Source organism: Pristis pectinata, chromosome 4 (assembly GCF_009764475.1).
Source record: "Pristis pectinata isolate sPriPec2 chromosome 4, sPriPec2.1.pri, whole genome shotgun sequence".
Lineage (NCBI taxonomy): Eukaryota > Metazoa > Chordata > Chondrichthyes > Rhinopristiformes > Pristidae > Pristis > Pristis pectinata.
The window spans coordinates 14,470,480-14,492,060 of record NC_067408.1 but is presented as its reverse complement, the minus strand read 5'-3'; the positions used below and the strand labels follow the sequence as shown (position 1 = coordinate 14,492,060).

Here is a 21,581-nt window from a genome sequence, read left to right as displayed (position 1 = left end):
ATGAAGGGAATATCTGGGCACTGTTGCTGTGAGAATAAGGTGTAGATGAAGTCATCAAGTTGATAGGTTTATGGAGACAGTTATATAGAAAGAACGTGAACAAGAGAACATAAAAGCTAGGAAACAAGGGAGAGATTGAAAGAAAACTAACAATGGAATGTAAAAGCTGTGAAATGCAGGGCTCCATGAAATGCTAAGCAGGTGAGGTCATGCTAATGGAGAGAGAATAACTGAGCCAATCTGACCTTGAGCAGAACTGACTAGTTCTGATTTAAACAGAAAACATGAGTTACAAGAAGCTGTAGAACTGAATTCAGAAGGCTGCAAAATTCCCATACAGAAGCTGAGGTGTTGTCCCTCAAGGTTTCCATTGGGCCTCATTATAACAGTGCAGAAGGTCACAAACAGATTCCAGAGTGGGACTGCGATCGATATTAAAGTGACAACAACAGGAAGCTCAAGTCCATGTGGACCGAATACAAGTGTTTGACAAAGTGGTCACCCAATCTGCATTTGATTTCTCCAAGGTCGAGGAGAGCACATTATGAGCATTAAATGCAGAATGCTAGATTGGAATAAGTGCGAGTGAATCATTGCCTCGCCTGGGAAGACTGTTTGGTTGCCTGAATGGTGGGAAGGGAAGAGTTAAAAGGACAGGTATTGCACCTTTTGCAATTGCGTGGGAAAGTGTTCGAGGAGAGGTTGGTGGAAACAAAAACCAGTGAACTGTGAAGAGAACAGTCCCTTTGTAATGCTGAAAGAGGAGGGAGGGGAAGATGCATCTGGTAGTGCAATCTCATGGCAGAATTATGATTGTTTTGCATAGTCAACTTCATTCGAAAATTATGGAGGAATCCAACTGTACCTTGAAAGTATTTTTTTTATTCTCAAGGGGCATACCTGAGAACTCTTAGGTTTTGATAAGGTGTCAATCAAACTTGGGACTCTCAAAGTTTCATCTGCCTATGCCTTAGTACAGCACAGCAGCTATCTTACTGGATTAGTAGCCAGCATTCTGCACCTTTGATTGAATCCCAGAATGGAAGCTGGGGAGAATAAAATTAACTAATTTTTAAAAATATGGACTTCAAGCCAGTCTAAAATCTGGAACCATGAAACAACTGTGTTATCATAAAAAACCCATCTGATTTACTGATGTCCTTCAAGGAACAAAATCTGCTTTCCTTACCTAAATGTGATTTCAGACCCATCAATTTGGTTGTCCTTCACAGTGCCCTCAGTTCATTTATTATCAGGGATGGGCAATAACTGCTGGCACATCCAGTGATATCATCAGCGAATGAATGAATTGATAAAAAAAAAGTTTGCTGAGCTGTGCATGCACAAATTGGCCTAATGGTTTCAGTGTAAGGTCGGAGAAAAAGTTCCTAGGCACGGCTGGCAACACCAAAGTTTACTATCCATCTCTAATTACCCTTGAACTGATGGTGTTAGGCCATCCCTTTCAACCCTGAAGATACTCCCATGGTACTGTCAGGTAGGGAATCACAGTGATGACTGAGGTATAGCAATGCATTTCTATGCCAGGATGATGTGTAATTTGGAGGGCACCTGTAAGTGATATTGTGTTCCCATTCACCTGCTACCTTTGTTGTTCCAGATAATTTGAGGATTACCTGAGGAAGCCATGGAGAGTTGCCACAGAACATTTGTAGGTGGTGCATAGTGCAGTCATGGTGTAGTGATGGTGAAGGAAGTCCATCTTATGGTGGTGATTTTTGTTTTAAATTTATTCATTCATGGGATGCAATGCTGGCATATCAAGATCAGATATCTTTATTAGTCACGTGTACATCAAAACACACAGTAAAATGCACCTTTTGCGTAGAGTGTTCTTGGGGGCAGCCCGCAAGTGTCGTCATGCTTCTGGCGCCAACATAGCATGCCCACAACTTCCTAACCCGTACGTCTTTGGGATGTGGGAGAAAACCCGAGCACGTGGAGGAAACCCATGCAGACACGGGGAGAATGTACAAACTCCTTACAGACAGCGTCCGGAATTGAACCCAGGTCACTGGTGCTGTAATAGCATTACGCTAACCGCTACAATACCATGGTGCTGAGCCATAATCATAATAAATGGTGGAACAGACATGAGGGGCTGAATGGCCTACTCCTCTTCTAGTTCTTTTTCTCTTGTTCCTATGCCAGGATTTATTCTCTCCCCTAATTGCTCTCAGATTGAAGAACGGCTTAAAATCAAATGATGTAGTTGGGTCAGGAGTAGGACATACTGAATAAGAACAGTAGGTTTACTTTCCTGAAGGATATCAGCAAAGCAAATGGGATTTGAGGACAATCTTTAGCTTCAGGGTCAATGTTAATTCCAGGTTTTGTTTAATTACTTGAATTTAGATCGTCCAGCTGCCAAGGTGGGGATTGAATTCACATGTCAAGCTAATCAAGAAGTCTGTTTTGCACTCGATGAGGCCAAGCTTCTTGTGTTGTTGGAGCCGGTCTCATCCAGGAAAGTAGAGAGTACCCCACCACACCCCTGCCTTTTGCTTTCTGGATAGGGGAAAGGTGTCAATGAGGAATCATTCGCCTCAGTATGTCCTTTTTACACAAGTCCTTCAAGATCAAGGATACATTGTTTCTGTTTCAGTTTTGGGGTTTCTGAGGTGGCAGATGAGTCCTGTACAGAAAATGCCATGGATGGAGTCAGAGGTGCCTGACATGGCTGATGGGTGGGTTGTTTGTAGTGTTGTCTACTCCTTGCACTGTTTGTGCTTGGCTTCAATCTGCTTCCATCAGAGAGACTCAAAATGTCTCTGTGTCATCCCGAATACTCCTCCATTCCTGGCCAGGAATCTGGTGTAGAAAACTGGCGACGGATACAGCGTGATATAGATCAGTTACAGATGTGGGCAGGGAAATGGCAGATGGAGTTTAATCCAGATGAATGTGAGGTGTTGTACCTTGGTGGGACTAATGTCAGGAGGCAGTACACTGTAAAGGGCAAGACCCTTAAAAGTGTTGAAGAGCAGAGAGACCTTGGGGTGCAAATCCATGGCTCACTGAAAGTTGCTACACAGGTAGATAGGGTAGTAAAGAAGGCTTATGGAATGTTTGCTTTCATTAGAGGTATTAAGTACAGGAGTCAAGAAGTTATGATGCATCTGGTTAGGCCGCATTTAGAGTATTGCATACAATTCTGGTCACCTCACTACAAGAAGGATGTCGAGGCTTTAGAGAAGATGCAGATGAGGTTTATGAGGATGCTGCCTGGATTGGAGGGCATGTCCTATCAGGAGACGCTGGAGAAACTTGGGCTTTTTTCTCTGGAGGGGTGGAGGCTGAGAGGTGATCTGCTGGAAGTGAATAAAATTATGAGGGGTATAGATATGGTGGACAAGCAACATCTCTTTCCCATTATTGAGCGATCCAATACCAAAGGGCATGCATTTAAGGTGAGGGGAGTAGGATCAGAACAGACGTCAGGGGCATGTTTTTTACTCTTTAGAGTGGTGGATGCCTGGAATGTGTTGCCTGATAGGGTAGTGGAGGCAAATTCATTGGGGGCTTTTAAGATGGGCTTGGATGGGCACATGAATGAGAGGAAAATGGAGGGACATGAGATTTCTGCAGGTAGAAGGGATTACCTATGTTGGAACAACACTGTAGGCCGAAGGGCCTGTTCTGTGCTCTGCTGTTCTATGTCCTATGTTCTTCTATGTTCATTTCTTTCAAGAAGACTTTGAGAACATCCTTAAAGTTTTCCTTCGATCCTCCTAGAAATTGCTTGCCGTGACGGGGCATGGAGCAGATTACTTGCTTTGAGGGTCTGATGTCAAGCAGGAGAAGAAGCAGATCTAGTTAAAGATCTGGTCAGTGGTAATGGGGGAATTAGTAATGGGATATTGGTAGTAGGGGAATTAGTAATGGGAAAGCCATTGAATGTGAAGAAGCTGTGAATAGATTCTCGCATCAGAATTGTTGCAAAGCAATTTTAATGTGATGCTTCGATCCCTTTCCTATCACTAAGCTGTTCCTTGCTAAAATGTAACAGTTTAAATCACTTACTTAATTTTAATCTCCATTCTACAACCCTTACAGACATCTAGTCTCTACCACAGGAAATTCCTTTTCACCACTTCGACTCACATTTCCTGTTGTGTTTCCTGCTCCAGTTCCCCTTCACCTGCAGCCTCTCTTTCATCAGACTCACGTCTCTCTCACTCTCAGTGGTGTTTGTGGTCAGAGCTCTTCTCTCAGGTTGCAGCTTACTTCTCAGCAGGCTTTTTCTCCCTCCTCATCACTCCCACCATCCCTTCCAGTCCCCTGCGCACCTTTGCTGTTTCTCTCCGAAGTCTAATTCCAACCTTTATCCATTACTAGTCAACAACCATCTATCTCCCTGAGGATCCTTTGCTGAATCTTACCCTGGCTCTCTTGGACTCCAGCCTTTGCGTGGTCCTTGTTTGCTTAAGTGTTTTCCCAGAAACAAGAGGGATCAAATTATTGTAAAAGTTCCATCTCTCTTGATCTATTTTCCTTGCTCCGTCTTTGACAGTGACCACAGACTTTTAATTGTGAAGTGCACTGCACCGTACCTGACGCTGCTCATTATACATACTCTTCTGGCAGTTTCTTAAGTCTGAAAGAACCCTCACTCAATATTAAAGTAAAAGACGCAATTTTAAAATGTATTCAGAGAAATTCTGCTTCCAAAAATATTAAAATAGCATTTGACTTTTGTTCCTCTTATTTTTCTGGTTGAATTCTGCAAATTGGCTGCCGGCTGTAGAAAGGAACCGTCAGTATTTTTATAGCTTTCGAAGGCGTGTAGTTTACAGGAAATACGGTAACACCAAACTGCTCACCACAAGTGCACACAGCAGACCCGGGTTCAGTTCAAACCAATTGGGTGACTAAGTACTGAAGGTTTAATGTTTCGCCTTCAGCGTTACAGTCAGCAGACTTTACACAGGCAGATCTCTGTCAGCCAGTCTGGAGAATGGGCAGTAGCAACAGCAAGTTGTGCTGCTGTAAATCGAGAAAGAAGGTAAGCTTCAAGTTCCTTTGCTCTGGGAACTTTTTCCCAACTGAGGAAACAAGGCAAGCAATTGTGTTGTTGGTTAGTAGCGTGCACCTCTCGTTTCACTTCTCTGAATTCAGTGGCCAGTGTGTGAGAAACTTGTGACAAGTTTTTAATGCTCACATCTATCTGCCTGTTATCTGTCTGAGTAAATATGTAGACCCACCCGCACTACATTTGGGAGCCATACACAATAGTATACAGTGTGCTAGCTGCAACATTTCATGTGGATTTTCTAGAAGTAAGCAAGCAGGAAACTACAAGGTTCATCAAAGATAGTAAAATAAATAGTTTTTATTCAGCTGAAGTGCATTTATTTTTAGTAGTTAAAGAATCTGTTCTATGCTTTGCTCCCACCTGAAATAGTTGCTGACAGTTGAAGGGATTTTAACTTGAGTTAAACCTTGGTTGTTAAGGTTTCCTGTTTGCAAGCATGCTTTCGAGTACAGATGGCAATCTGAGCTCACTGAGTGTGGATAAAGAGAGGGGCAGAGTGGATCAAAAGACTGGAGACACAAGAGACTGCAGATGCTGGAATCTGGAGCAATAAACAAAATGCTAGAAGAACTCAGCAGGTCGGGCAGCATCTGTAGAGGGAAATGGATAGTCAACACTTTGGGCCGAGACCCTTCACCTGGACTGAGTCCAAAATGTCAACTGTCCCATTTCCCTCCACAGATGCTGCCTGACCTGCTGAGTTCCTCCAGCATTTTGTTTAATGCACAAGAAAAGACTTGCCCTTATATTATTGAAGTAGACAGTACCTAACAACGGTTGATATAGTTTCTGAACCGTAGTTCCTGTTACAGTGTTGGACTGTCATTCAAAGATTCTTGCATGAAGGCCTAGTTAGTAACTGGTGAATCAGAAGGACCTTCATCTTACTAAGTATTAGATGACAAGTAAGTCTCTTAAGGGGAAAGGAAGCAGCTGAACATGAAAAATAGAGGTTGATGGGATGCAGAGTTAGAAACAAGTGGGAAAGGATCAGGAACGAGTGTTGCTTTAAGTAGACACTGGGAACTGGCTGGAGATGGAAGCAAAAATTTTGCATTTGTAACCCCAAGTGTCAAACCAATATTTCATCCAAAGATTCAATATAAACAGAAAATGTTATATAAAAATGTAACATTTTCTTTACAGGCAAATGATTCTGAAGCAATTAGTAAAATTATTTCATGCTGAGGTATTTTTTTATTTTCGACTCTTACACTCTCCAGCCCCAAGAATTGTTTACAGCTGGCCCTCACTCCTTGTCAATGTTACGGTAACCATTTGGTGGCTTTCAACCTTATTCACGCCTCTCTAAGGTCCACTGTAAAGTTAGGAAATTGTTCAAATGCAAATAGAAAATGTTGGGATAATTGAGCAGACCAGGGAGCATGTGCAGAGGGGGAAATGTAGGGTTCTAGAACCGCTACAATACTTAATATTCAGAAAGTGGAAACTACTGTCTTTGAGCTCTGAAGCTGCATTTCCTAGCCAACAACTCCATTCTGCTTCCAGGCAAATGTCTTAAACTGAATCAGATAGCTCACAGATCTGGTGATATATTTTACTCCGGACCATATAGTTGTACCTTCACTAAGACCTATTTCTGCCTCCGTCACTTTGTCCAAATTCACCACCACCTCAGCTTATTTTCCGGTAAAACCCTGTTACCTTCGGATGCCGAGTCCAAAATGTCACAGGCTAGCTTACGATTCTACTTGAGCTCGAAAGGCATTGTTGCCTTGCACCCATCATCCCTGTACTAATTTATGTTGCTTGCCAGTTAAGCAATGCTGAGTTTTAAAATTCTCGCCTTTGTTTTCTTATCCCTCTGCGTTCTTAGCCTTCTATTTCTCTGTGATCCCAGTCAGCCTTTATCCCTGTTGCAAATCAATGCTCCTCTAATTTCCTAAACTTAATCTCTACTGAGGAATGTGCCCTCACCTGCCTGAATTCTCTTCCTAAACCTCCTCTCTGCCTCTCTTTCTTCCTTCACGTTGTTTTGTCCAAGCTTAAGTTAATCACTCTGATATCTCCCTGTATAGCACTGTACCAGTGATTGTTTGACAGTGCTCCAGTGAGCTTCTGTTGAAGCTGTTGTCACTGTTACTCCAGTGTTCTCTGTAAACACTCCCACCTTGCAGCATCCATAAATTTGAGTCTGTAGGGCAGCGCAGTGGCACTGCTACTGGAGCTGCTCCCTCACGGTTCCAGTGACCCGGTTTCAATTCTGACCTCTGTTACTATCTACACGGAGTTTGCACCTTCTCTCTCTGATTACATGAGCTTCCCCATGGTCCTCTGGTTTCCTCCCATGTGCCATGAGCATGCAGGTTGGTAGGTTAGTTGTCCATTGTACATTGCCCCTCGTGTGTAGGTGAGTGGTAGAATCTGGGGGAGAATAGATGGAAATGTGGGAAGGAAAAAATGGGATTAGTTCAAATAGGTGATTGTTAGTGCAGAACCAGAGGGCCAGTGCTGTACAACCTATGACTATGTGACTCTAAAACTCATTGTGTTGATGCTCCCTATGTTATTGACTCATTGTGTATATCAGCATTGGCCCAATATTGTGAGAAGCCAGGACTACAAGCTAGCCTGTGTGCCCAATGCTCAATGAAGCAGAGCTCATTCTGAATATTCTTGTGTGGAAGATTCAACGATAGCTGACCATAGAAGATGATGTGCACTGGATGACTTAGTGGAAAAAAAATCAGGCTGTTGACTAACCAAGGCCAATGTACAATGGAGACTGATAACGAATAGGGTTTCACATGGGTTAGAACAAGAACAGCAGAGTTTTTTGATGACCTCAAATTTACGAATACTGGATATTTATGTTTGACTTTCTCAAAGGTAACACTTAGTTTAAGGCATGTAACCACAACCCACAGCTTACCCACACTCGCAGTTGTTCAATTGTAACAGCCATATCACCCAATCATATTGCACAAGAGACTGACAAATTTCTCTCTTTAAAGGGAAAAGTGGCACAGGAAGCATTAGAAATTAACGGAAGGGCAGGGAGGAATACTGAATTGTTTCAACACCCCCCCCCCCCCCCCCCCAGAGGAGTACAACCCTTTGACTGTCTGCCCTAATATCTCCATGTTCAGTATCATGATCAGTACCAAACCTTAATTTTGTGACTTTATTTTGAGTCATTAATTATGGAGGAAATGTGTGCTTTTTTTTAGTTATAACTGGCTTTTATTAATACCCCTGACCAGATTGCTTTGGTACTAGGAGTCCCAAGTCACAGAATTTTACTTTCTTTTAATGCTTGGATTTACAAGATAAAACAGCCTGGTTTTAGTAAACAAGGAATCTTGCAACATGGAAAATAAAACAAATTATCAAACTAGTGTTAATATCCCACATGAACATCTTGCCACTCTGTTTCCTTTATCTCTCTCTTATCTCACCATAACAACATATCATTCAATTCTTCATGTACTTACCCAGATTCCCCTTGATTATATCTATGCTATTCACCTTCATGAATGTCTCTCTAACTCTGTTATACTGAGGCCAACTGTACTGTATAAGCTGTGACAAGGATCAGAATCCAGTTTTAAGTGAAACCTGTTTTGATAAAGTTGAGCTTGGAGCCCCACCTTTCCATAAAATACTGAGAATTTCTTCTGCTGACATGCAGCCCTAAAGAACCAGATGCCTTGTCCAAGAGCACAGTTACACTGCAAGCATGAAGCCGCCATATGCATCGAATGACGTGAAACCTGTTTGCACCCAGGATAATTCCTTGTCACTCAAATAACTCGTGCATTTTCATACTAGCAGATTTCCCACAGCTAATTGTCTGTGTAGTTAATGTTGTAAGCTAATGTTTTTCCAACAGCAGAACTTTGGTCAGTTACAGGAACAGGAGTAGTCTGTTCAGAACCCAAGTCCAGCAGTCATTGAAAATCAAGAATATAGCCTCTCTTCATAGATTTTGTAGAATCAGTTTTTAAAAAGTTGTAAAACAGGAAGGGCCTTGTATTGAGTCTTTGATTTCCCTGATTGTCTCATTTGCCTACTCATTGAAAAAACAATACATTTCCTCACAAACAAACTGTCAATCAAAATTTATAACTGGAATTGACATCAAGCTGAAATAAGATTTGGTCTTCTCGATATTCTCCCCTTCATGTGACTAGATTCTATTTCCACAGTTTTATACCCGAGTTGCCTGAGCATCTTGTCCCAAGTTAAACAGAAACAATCCACTTTAATGCAGTGTTGGTGGTAAAACTAGTTTCCATTAATATTACTTCATACTTCACATTGTATTTATAGCTAATGGAGTGGGGATTGGAAAGTGGAGTGAATAGTTTGTTGTCACAAATGTTTTAAACTAGAGCTATGCTAATAGTGCATATGAAGCAACACTACACTTCATAAAACCACAAGTGTAAATATTTTTTTGGTTTCCAGGCAATGACTATTCTATTGCCTCTTTTGAGTTCTTATCATGTTAGTGCACATTTCTGCTTTGCAATTCAGTTGCCGCATTGGAATTGTTTCAAGGGCTTCATAGTAATACTTCTTCCGTTGGTGGAAATTGGCACCTTTTGCAGTTCTGTGGTGAATCGAGGTGAGCTTCTCTCCAAAAATGGGAAGAAGCTTCTGACTTGATCTTGGTTATCATCTGGAATTATGGAATCAAAAGATGGTTACCGCATGGAAGGAGCCAATTTAGTTTCGGGACTCCTAGACAACTCCATGCAAGAGCAATTCAGCAGATCCCACCCTCCCACCATCAGAGTTTTAGTAAACAAGGAATTTAGTAAACAAGTAAACAAGTTAGTAAACAAGTGCTTCAGAGTTTTCCCAGGCAGCAATAATCATGGATGCGGACCCACTGCTGAGTCCTCCGCTCCAGGAGAGTGAGAGAAGATTCCAGTGTGCAGAAATTTGAGTCAAAGCTTCATATGGTACTTCTGTGGGGCCTGAAGAGAGCAGGAGGTTGCCACCACTGGACCTCTCCCCTTCCATGGGTAGATATCTAGGTCTTTCAACACTGCCCCGGTAATGCCCTTTGCTGCTGTCCCAGAATCTGTTTTATTAAAGGTTTAGGGAAAGGAAACATGTGGGTTGCCAGGTTGTGCTCCCTTGCTTCATTTGCACAGAACTGGGAAGGGAAGCCTGATGATCTTCCATGAATGAGAGTCTTGGTTAAGGTACTAATGCAGCTCAGTTGTGGTCCTTTTAGTGGGAGACAGGCCTCCACTCCGAAAGCTTGAGGCCTTGGTTCAGTTTTATGATCCTTATAGCTCTGAATCCCCCTTAACTTTGTATTCCTGCTTTTGGTATCCTTCTGTAGTGCCCTCTTGCATTCTACAAACTCCAAGCCATTATTCCTTAAAGAACGAACTGAAGACTTTTGTTACCTGAGACACTCTAGTGACATACGTTTGGAACTGAATGCACCAAACACATGGTACCTACCTGAGGGTAATACAGTGCAGACTCTAGGCCATGGATGGTGATCGTGAATCAATGGTGCTTGATCTTGGACATACCGCTTTGCTCCTCATAATTTGGACCTTACCACCTCAAGTAAATTAAGAAGGCTCAGAAAGCTATACAGTGTGTAATGACCTGGCTACAAATAGCCAAAACAGTATGAGATCACCAAGGTCATGGAGCTATACAGCACTGAAAGGTGCTACAGACAACAGAAACAGGCCCCTTGGCCCAAGTTCCCTAACTGAGCTAGTCCCATTTGCCTGCATTTGGCCCATATCCCTCTTAAACCTTTCCTCTCCATGTACCTGTCCAAATGTCTTTTAAATGTTGTAATTGTACCTGCCTCTACAACGTCCTCTGCCAAGTCGTTCCAGACATGCACCATCCTCTGTGTGAAATAGTTGCCCCTTGTGTCCCTTTTAAATCTTTCCCCTCTCACTTAAATCTACACCCTCTAGTCTTGGACTCTGCCTAGCCTAGGGAAGAGACTGGTCATCCATCTTATCTATGCTTCTTATGATTTTATAAACCGCTATAAGGCCACCCCTCAGCCTCCTTTGCTCCAGGGGAAATAAAATCCCAGCCTATCCAGCCTCTCCTTATATCTCCAGTCGTGAAGGTATAAAGGTTCAATGCAAGTGTATCTTTGAGGGTCAACTTAAGGGGTACCTCAGTTTAGAACATAGAACATTACAGCCATTATAGCCCTCCGTTTTTCTATCATTCACGTGGCTATCTAAGAGTCTCTTAAATGTCCCTAATGTATCTGCCTCCACCACCTATGCCGTCAGTGCGTTCCACGCACGCACCACTCTCTGTGTGTAAAAAAAAACTTGCCTCTGACAACCCCCCCCTCCCCCAACCCCCCGTACCTTCCTCCAATCACCTTAAAATGATGTCCCCTCGTGTTAGCCATTGTTGCACTGGGAAAGAGTCTCTGACTGTCCACTCGATCTATGCCTTTTATCATCTTGTACACCTCTATCAGGTCATCTCTCTTCCTCCTTCTCTCCAAAGAGAAAATCCAGAGCTTGCTCAACCTATCCCCATAAGACATGCTCTCCAATCCAGACAGCATCCTGGTAAATCTCCTCTGCACCCTCTCTGAAGTTTCACATCCTTCCTATAATGAGGTGACCAGAACTGAACACAATACTCCAAGTGTGGTCTAATCAGAGTTTTATAGAGCTGCAACATTACCTTGCGGCTCTTGAACTCAATACCCTGACTAATGAAGGCGAACACACTATGCACCATCTTAAGAACCCCATTAACCTGTGCGGCAACCTTGAGGGATCTATGGACATGGACCCCAAAATCCCTCTGTTCCTCCACACCGCAAAGAGTCCTGCCATTAACCTTGTATTCTGCCTTCAAATTCGATCTTCCAAAGTGTATCACTTCACACTTTTCCGGGTTGAACTCCATCTGCCACTTCTCAGCCCAGCTCTACATCCTATCAATGTCCTGTTATAACCTACAACAACCTTCTACACTATCCACAACACCACCAACCTTCGTGTCATCTGCAAACTTACAAATCCACCCTTCCACATCCTCATCCAAGTCATTTATGAAAATCACAAAGAGCAGGGGTCCCAGAACAGAACCCTGTGGAACACGACTGGTCACCGGTTTCTTCCTCCGTAAAGAGATTTCAGTTCTATCACTTACTCTTAGGGAGGAAACAACAACTGGAAGTGATAGCTTAGACAGGTGTAAAATGTTTTGATATCAGTGGCCTGATAAACATTGCAATTGAAATGTGCATTATAAGATCAATTGAGTCTTGTAAAAGTAAATGAGCTTTACAGGGAATATGGGATCACCCTTGGGCATCTTGTCATAGAGTCAGTGCATGTAGTTGGGAGGGAGGTAGTTAGGCCATAAAAGTTTTGACAATTAGCCCAACTGGGTTGGATGGAGCATGGTTCTGGTGCACTGTAGACATCTTGGGTTTTTGACTGGTCAGGCAGGTGCTGACAGTGGGCAAAAAGTAGAACCAGTCTGAAGAAATGAAACAGAAATGATTGAAAAGATTCAGCATGTCTGTTAGCCCCTGTGGGGAGAAAAATAATGTCTCAAATCTTTAAAAGTTCTTTAGAAACAAACAATGCTGGAGATACACAATAAAAACAAAAAAAATTGCTGTAAATATTCCACTGATTAGGCAACATTTGCGGAAAGAAAAGAGTAGAAGTTTCAGGTTGCCCTTTCTTTAGAAATGGGAAAAGTTAAAGCAAGTTTTGAGATGGAGAAAGGGGGTGGCAGGGAGAACACTAGGGAACACTTGCAATTGGGTGGAAGAGAGTAGAGATGAGATGATTGAGCAAGATGAGAAATATTGGTAAAGGATTAATGAATAACGAAAGATGGGTGTAGGGATGTGTGAGAAAGAATGGGTCAACTGGGAATTAAGTCGCTGAATGCATTGCTAGCCGGAATAGACTCAATGGGTCAAATGACCTCCTATACAATGAGGAAGTATTAATTTGAAGGTGATATAAGTAGGGGAGGTCAAATAATGATTTCAAATTACCAGGAGAATAAAAATACAAATAATGGAAAAGTGAAATGTGAAATTTGGATCTGCTGATTACCTGAAATTGTTGACCTCCATTTTGAGGCAAAAAGACTGTATTCTGCTTGGTCAGAAGGTAAGTTCGAGCAGCGTGCTACTGAAAGCTTAGGGCCACCCATGCAGAGTGAAATAAGGTGTTCCACAAAGTTAACTCGTGGTACTTCTTCAAAGTCTTTGAAGGTCCTTTTTTAGTCAAGAAGCAGTGTTTCAGGTCTACTTTAATGAAGAACTGAGCTATTTTAGGAATGGCAGCAACTTCTCTAAAGAAGGCTGAATATTTGGCAGTGTAAGAAAATAAATCTTGGATCATAAAATTCACTATAGCCTAAACCCTGCATTGTTATCACAAACATTAGGAGCACAGTTCAATTTTTTTTCCTTAGTTGCAAAACTGAGGTACTTGCACACCATGCTATCATGCACAATATTCTTCTCCTTCTTTGTAAGTAAATACCTAGCAGCTTATCTATGTACAATCTTTTAGGCCTGCACATCCTTCCACAAACAGTATGCTCAGCATATTATAGACCCACATGTCATATTGCATATTATAGATCCACATCTCATGAAGGTAGGAAATTATATATACTAAGTAATTAATGTGAGCTTCTCTATCCAACCTTGACTTAAGCCCATTGACCTTCAGGATCAGAATCAAATTTATTATAACTGACTTAGATGATTTGAAATGTGTCGGTTTGCGGCAGCAGTACAGTGCAAAGACATAAAATTACTATAAATTACAAAAAATAAATAGTGCAAAAAAGCTGGAATAACGAGGTAGTGTTCAGAGGTTCATGGACCGTTGATAAATCAGATGGCAGGAGGAAGAAGCTGTTTCTGAATCATTGAGTGTGGGTCTTCAGGCTCCTGTAACTCTTCCCCGATGGTAGTAATGAGAAGAGGGCATGTCCCGGATAGTGAGGGTCCATAGTGATGGATGGTCCTTCTTGAGGCTCCACCTCTTGAAGGTGTCCTTGATGGTGGGGAGGATTGTGCCCATGATAGAGCTGGCTGAGTCTACAACCCTCTGTAGCCTTTTGCAACCCCTTGCAACCTTGAGACCTTTTGATAGCCCAATATTATTCACTTCTAAATAACCTGCACATGTGGTCATTGTTTTTTTTAAAGCATGCAATTAGTTGATTCCAAAGCTTTTAATGTCACTGATGCAGGTCAACATTGGAAATACTTATAATCCATGCATGGTCATTGATGAAACTGATCACAGCACTGCAATAGTCTTGTCTCTGTCAGATAGTCTTTTTCTATATAATTTTATGTCATCTCATTTGCTCATTCCCTGCTGCTGTGGTTTGTTAATGCACAAATCATTTTGCAGAGCTTTGTAACAGTTCACAAAATCAGGACAGATAGGGACTTGCTGATGACAATGCAGTTCATAAGTCGGGCAAAGTAGAGGCCAGAAATTAACACCATATCATAGTTCACGTCAAACAGACTGCATTAATGCCTGAATTATAGCACACAAATAAGCCACCTGGCCTGTTGAGTCCATAGCAGCTCTGCGTAAGATCAATCCAGCTAGTACTACTCCCCTGCTCTCTCCCCATTGCCCTATAAATTATTTACTGTCAGATACTTAACCATCTCCCTTTTGATCACCACAATTGAATTCGCCTCCACTACTGCCCCTTACAACACGTTCCAAAACTTAAAAATACAAAGCTCTGTGAAATGATTTGTGCATTAAGAAAAGCTTGAGAACATGTACCACCAGGCTCAAAGGTGGCTTCTATCCCGCTATTATAAGACTCCTGAACAGACCACTTGTATGCTAAAGATGATCTCTTGATCTCTCAATCAATGCCATCATGTTCCTTGCACTTTATTTGTCGACCTACACTGCACTTTCTCTGTAATTTTAACACTATATTCTGCTTTGTGTTTTTTCCTTTTGCACTACCTCGATGCACTTTAGTATGGAATGATGTGTCTAGATGGCATGCAAGCAAAAGGTTTTCACTGTATCTCAGTATGTGGAACAATAATAAACCAATTACACTTGTTACATAAAACATTTTTTTCCTGTCGCTCTGGTTCTTTTGCCAGTCACCTTTATTCTATGTCTTGTGGTTTTTGGCCTATCTGTGATTGGAAACACTTTCCCTTTATCTACTCTTAAGTGTACCCTTCATGATTAGAAGGGCATTCTTATCAGATCCCCTCTCAGCCAAGGAAAACATCAGCTCCTCCAACCTATCCACATAAGTAAAGTCACTCATTTTTGGAATGATTTTGGTACACCTCCTGTACCTTCCCTCTAGTCTTTGCAAAGGATGGCATGAACGGAATGGAATATTCCAGTTGTGGCAAAATCATTGTTTTATAAAGGTTTGTCAGGATTTCCTGCTTGTGCACTCAATATCTGTGTTTATAGTTCATGATCAACTTGCAGTACCTATTCTCATTTTACCAAAATGTAACACTTTGCATTTCACAGCTTTAAATTTCATCTGCTCCTGTCCACCCATCCCATCAACCTGCTTGTATCTCCTTAAAGCCCATTACTATCCTCGCAGTTGACCCCACCTCCAAGTTTTGTGTCAAGTGCAAATTTGGAAAGCTTCATGACAGACCTATCATGTGCCATGCTTTCAAACACATTTGGAAGTCCATGTATACCATGAAACACCTTTCTCTCATCAGCCTTCTGTGTTACTTCATTTAAAAACTCTTACCACTTTAGTCAGACAAACTGTCTTTAACAAATCAATACTGGTCTTCTCTAATTAAATACACGTACTGGGATAAAGACAAATGCACATGTTATACTTGTTGATTTAATGTAATTCGATCCTTTCAGGAAATTGTAATTTTATCTGGTTATCATTTATCCCTCGACACTTGGAACCCAAAGGTAAAATGAGTGGGGAGAGAGTATAGATTGGCTGGCCACATCCAAACATCAGCTTATCACAGAACCACATAGGAAGGGATAACAGGCAGATGGAGGCCCAAGGGAATACACTTGGACCTTCTGGTCACAGTATTTTGTTTTGATAGATTGGAGGCCTCTTCAAACCCATCAACTGTCAGTCTGTTTCAGACCAATTCACAAACCAGCTGCTTCCCACTGAAAATGTTTCTGGGGATCTTTTGATGGAATAAAGCCCCAAGATGCATGAATTTAGGCTTCAGACAAGTGGCTCACCCACCTGCTGTTAAGTATCAGACAGGTGCAAAAAGGTCGAATTCCAATTTGGCAGGTAACCTTATTCTTAAACTGACCCCCTCCTGGTTTCTGCTGGGTCAGTAAGGGTTAAAATTGAATACATTGCATTCATTGTTTTGAGTTCACAGTACTACATGGTAGAGAATAAATTCTACTAAGTGACTGGGGTTGTGGATGTTTTCTAGGTTGGACTGCTACTTTCCTCCTGTGTTTTGATTTTTCACAGTGTCAGTGTCTGGAGGGTTTTAATCTGACTTCTGTGGGTTTGATGGTTACCCTGTTTGGGTTGGATGGAGCACACTGCAGCTGCATAGTATGTAGGGGCCCTGTCAAGGACTTCAAGGAATTTGAAGCATTCACTTGGCTCACCCTTTGGAAATGACAATATTGAGATTTGTCATGTGGTCTTAATGCATAAAGTAAGGAGGTATTTTGAGATGGTTGCTGTGTCTTATGGACCATCGCAGTACATCGTCTTTATGATAGGATTTGGTTTCTCAACAAGACGGGTAAATGTGGAGGATCGAGCCCTCCATGAAGTGACATTTGGACATTGCACACCGATTCTGCCTTTGTAGGTCAGCAGTGGGATGGTGTTTGTTTTCAGGGAATAGTGATTATAAATGACAAGGCAAGGTAAATGCAGATGGTAGATTGTACTTGCAATGAGAGGAAAACGTAATTGCAATTGTCTTACAGGGTTCAACAGTGTGAATGCAGCGACAGTGTTTTCCCCTGGCTGAAGACCCTTGAATCTCGGAATAAGAGGGAGGCCATTTAGGGCAGGAATGTGCAGACACTTGTTCACTCAAATGTTGGTGAATACTTAGAATTCTCTACTTCGGAGTGCTGAGAAGTCTCATTCATTGAGCTCATTCACAATAAAAATTTACAGATTTCTGATAGTAAAGGAATCTAGGGATATCGCAGGAAAGTGGACACATGGTAGAAGATTAGCCATGACCTTGATAAATAGTGGAACAGGCTCGAAGGACCAGATGCTTGCTCCTGTTTCTAATTCTTGTGTTCATATTGTTGCCTATTGCTGACTCTTTCATCCTGTTGCAAATAATTCAGAACAAATTATTCTTCCAGTATTCTATTTAGAAATTGCAGTGGAATGAGTAAACCCATTTATTTATTTTATTTGAACAGAAAGAAGCCCAATCAAAACAACACAAGGAAGTTTCTCAAGAATTAGCAGCACTTCATGGCGATGGTGGTAAGAAGCTGGTGGCAACTAACAGTTTCATAATGGTGTAGTATGGAGGAGTAGGTTAGAAGGTCCAAATTGCCTTGATCTGATCATTAAATTTCATGCTTTTAACTTAGTAAATTAAGTCTCTGCCAGTAAAATTGAAGCAGATTTAATTTGACTGGTGAAGTGTTAATTGTCCACCTTGTGGCTTTGATTAAAATTAATTCAATGACAAGATTATGTTATTGTCTATAAAATATAGTTCACTGAAACAGGATCGGTCTGGATGGAACTGGGCATCTGTCACATACCTCCATACGTCACCTCCAGTGTTGTTGGCCTTTCCTACAGGATTAGATTTGCCCCTTTAAATCTGCTGAATTACATTGCTTCTGTTGAAAATAAGAATCAGATTTGTTATCACTGGCATACGGTGTGAAATTTGTTGTTTTGCAGCAGCAGTACAGTGCAAGACATAAAAATCTATAAATTACAAAAATAAAGATAAGATAAAATCTCTTTGTTAGTCACATGTACATCGAAACACACAGTGAAATACACCTTTTGCATAGTGATTTGGTGCTTCCGGCACCAACATAGCATGCCCATAACTTCCTAACCTGTACATCTTTGGAATGTGGGAGGAAACCGGAGCACCTGGAGGAAACCCACACAAACACGGGGAGAATGTACAAACTCCTTACAGACAGTGGCTGGATTTGAACCCGGGTCGCTGGCGCTGTAAAGCATTATGCTAACCACTATGCTACCATGCCTACAAAAAGGAATAACGAGGTAGTGTTCATGGATCGTTCAGAAATCTGATGGTGGAGGGGAAGAAGCTGTTCTTGAATCGATGAGCATGGGTCCTCGAATTCCTGTACCTCCTCCCTGATGGTAGTCCCCAAGTACATCTTTCTGTTCCCTCCTTGGTGCTAAATTACAAATGTGCTCGCCTGTAGTTTTTAGATTACATATGTTACAGGAAGTGTGGGCACTTGTCATGACAGTGCCATTATCCCTTACAATCTAAAAATGCTGGACAATCCTTATTCACTGCAAAAAGGTAGAGTTCTTGTCTTGCACAGTACAAGATAGACTCCTCCTTTGTCACCAGAGGGGAGATCCACACAGGTGCTCTGGAAGAGTAATATTGTGAAGTTGGATTATTTACTTGCATAACAGAACAGAAATATTGAGCCAGATCATCCAATTGGAAGTCCAACCATGACTTCCTTTACTTTGTGGCTGCAATGTCTGCCAAACTCCTGATAGGCCAACCCGATACATTGTCTCTTTGATCATCAGCACACGAGGAAAACCATGTGACCAGCCCTTGCCCACACGGGTGTTTGACATGGAAACCCTTGATATCCCCTCTCAGCTATGTCCCTTTTTGGAGTGGGTTATCATTCTCCCATTCCAAAAAAAAAGGAGATAGCTGAGAGACACCACCATGGGTTTCCTTGTCAATCACCTTTGGGGAGGGGGAGGAGAAACTTAAAAATTTTAATGCATTTTTCAAAAATTTAGGGCCAGCTACAGGCTTCATTTAATTGCATGTTCAAAATATCTCTGCTTTGTTAGCTCGTATTTTGGGGAAATAATTATATGAGCAACGTTAACTAAATATACTGCAACCCAGCGCATTGGAATTTGTTTATTATTGTCTTATGTACTAAGGTACAGTGAAAAACTTGTCTTGCATACTGTTCATACCGGTCAATTCATTACGCAGTGCATTAAGGTAGCACAAGGTAAAACAATACAGAACGCAAAGTGTAACAGTTACAGAGAAAGTGCAGTGCAAGTAGACAATAAGGTGCAAGGTCATAATGAGGTAGATTGTGAGGTCAAGAGTCCATCTTATTGTACTAGGGGACTGTTCAATAGTCTTATAACAGCAGGATAGAAGCTGTCCTTGAGCCTGGCGGTACATGTTTTCAGGCTTTTGCATCTTCTGCCTGATGGGAGAGGGGAGAAGAAAGAATGTTCCCGGTTGGTGGAGTCTTTGATTATGTTGGCTACTTTACCAAGGCAGTGAGAAGTATAGACAGAGTCCATGGAGGGGAGACTAGTTTCCATGATATTCTGAGCTGTGTCCGCAATTCTCTGCAGTTTCTTGCAGTCCTGGTCAGAGCAGTTGCCAAACCAAGCCATGATGCATCCAGATAGGATGCTTTCTATGGTGCATTGATAAAAGTTGGTGAGTGTCAAAGGGGACATGCCAAATTTCTTTAGCCTCCTGAGGAAGTAGAGGCGCTGGTGAGCTTTCTTGGCCGTGGCATCTACGCCGTTGGACCAGGACAGGCTATTAGTGATTTTCACTCCTGGAAACTTGAAGCTCTCAACCCTCTCCATCTCAGCACCATTGATGTAGACAGGAGCATTTGTACCACCCCCTTTCCTGGTCAATGACCAGCTCTTTTGTTTTGCTGACATTGAGGGAAAGGTTGTTGTCATGACACCATGTCACTCAGCTCTCTATCTCCTTCCTGTACTCTGACTCATCATTATTTGAGATATGGCCCACTCCCTACTCCCACCCCACTGGTCCTGGATTGAGCCACGGACCCTGGGGAAAGCCAGGGCCTGAGACCTCTAACCACTCAGGCATCAAGTTATGCCAAAATATCTTGCAGGAGCTGGATCAATGAATGGTGTGGTGCACCACTCATGGTGTAAAAGCCAGGAGATTCTATCTCCCCAACAGCATGGTGAGTGGACAGTATGAAGGTGGCTGGTCCCAGCAGTTGGCAAGCTACTCAGCCAATCTGGCCACCTCCTGACCAGTGGATAACTCCAGTCTCTGCTGGTCCACTGGTTGGATAATCCAGTCCATTGAAGGAGCAGGAGAAAGTTGCATCAGGTTATTACAAGAAAATAATTATTAACAGATATCGCCAGTCGGTTAACTTAAAGTCACTTCATTCACTTTGCAAAGCACTATATTTCATGGCTGAGTGACTGCAACAGCAAATGATATTTTAGTGGAACATTGAGTCTGTAGTAGTGCCTTGTGCAGAGTGCAAGCCTTTGTCACTATAATTTCTCTCAATGTCACAGAGGAGTGTAACATTGCATCAAATTCATAGTATGTGCAGTCTGCACTAATTTAATGTTTCACAGTTATTAGCTTCCAAAGCAGTGATATCCACTTGTGACAAAACAGCCACAAAACAATTGCCATAATTATCTGAACTTGAATAAATATTCAAAATTATCATGATTGTTGTGATGTGAAATTAAAATGAATGCCAACGGGTTTGATAGTGTGTTAAAGGGATGGACGCAGATTTGAAAGTGCTTGAGGAGTGAAAGGTGATCAGTTTAAAGGGCAAGGGAAGGAAGGGGAAATCTCAATGCAGACGTAATAGAACTATCCAAAGTAGGTGATTTGCCTTTGACTCTTCAACATTGCAATTGTGGGAAGATACTAAGGAGTTGTTTGGTAGCTCCCTGCTAGTGGATTGGAAAGAAAGAAAAGAATGGAAAGTCTTCACCCAACACTCTGTCTTCAATGAGGGTGTGGCATTATTTCCCATCTCCAACAGGTCATTTCAGTGGCTGTGCTAACGCTGGACCAGACAAGGAAGAATGGCAATTTCCTTTCCTTAAGGCTGAAGGACATTAGTGAACCAAATTGGTTCTTGTTACATTTAGATTGTTCCTCAAACGCTATTATTGGTCTTTCTTTCTTAAATGTTTTATGTTCTATGTATTGGTACTCAATTAGTTTTAATTCCAAATTTATTTAAGTGAATTTAAGTTTCTAGTTATCCTGGTGTGTTATGTGCTAATTTTCTTCAGATCATTAATTCAGGCCTCTGCATTGCTAGTTAAGGAGTATAACCACTATGTTACTCAGCTCCATGAATATTGTTGAGGACACCAGGAATAATTCCAACACTCATCTAAACAGTCACTCTCACTTGTCAAAACTTGTCCAATCTTTACTTGTGAGATAACTCCCCCATTTTAGATATGGGTCCAGTAAAGCTTCTCTGAACTGCTTCTAATGCATTAATATCCCTCCTTAAATGAGAAGCCTAATACCCTACACAGTACTCCAGGTGTGATCCCG

The 21,581-nt window shown here is 41.8% G+C and overlaps 1 protein-coding gene across 1 annotated transcript in view; it reads left to right on the top strand.

Annotated features, from left to right (window-relative positions):
- The first annotated feature begins 4,890 nt into the window (after window positions 1-4,890).
- The window catches only part of LOC127569606 (coiled-coil domain-containing protein 69-like), a 40,963-nt gene continuing 24,272 nt past the window's right edge, over window positions 4,891-21,581 (top strand). The window contains exons 1-2 of the mRNA XM_052014391.1: window positions 4,891-5,026; window positions 17,455-17,521. Of these exons, the coding sequence (XP_051870351.1) occupies window positions 4,979-5,026; window positions 17,455-17,521 (115 nt within the window). The 5' untranslated portion in view covers window positions 4,891-4,978. The remainder of the gene's footprint in view (window positions 5,027-17,454; window positions 17,522-21,581) is intronic.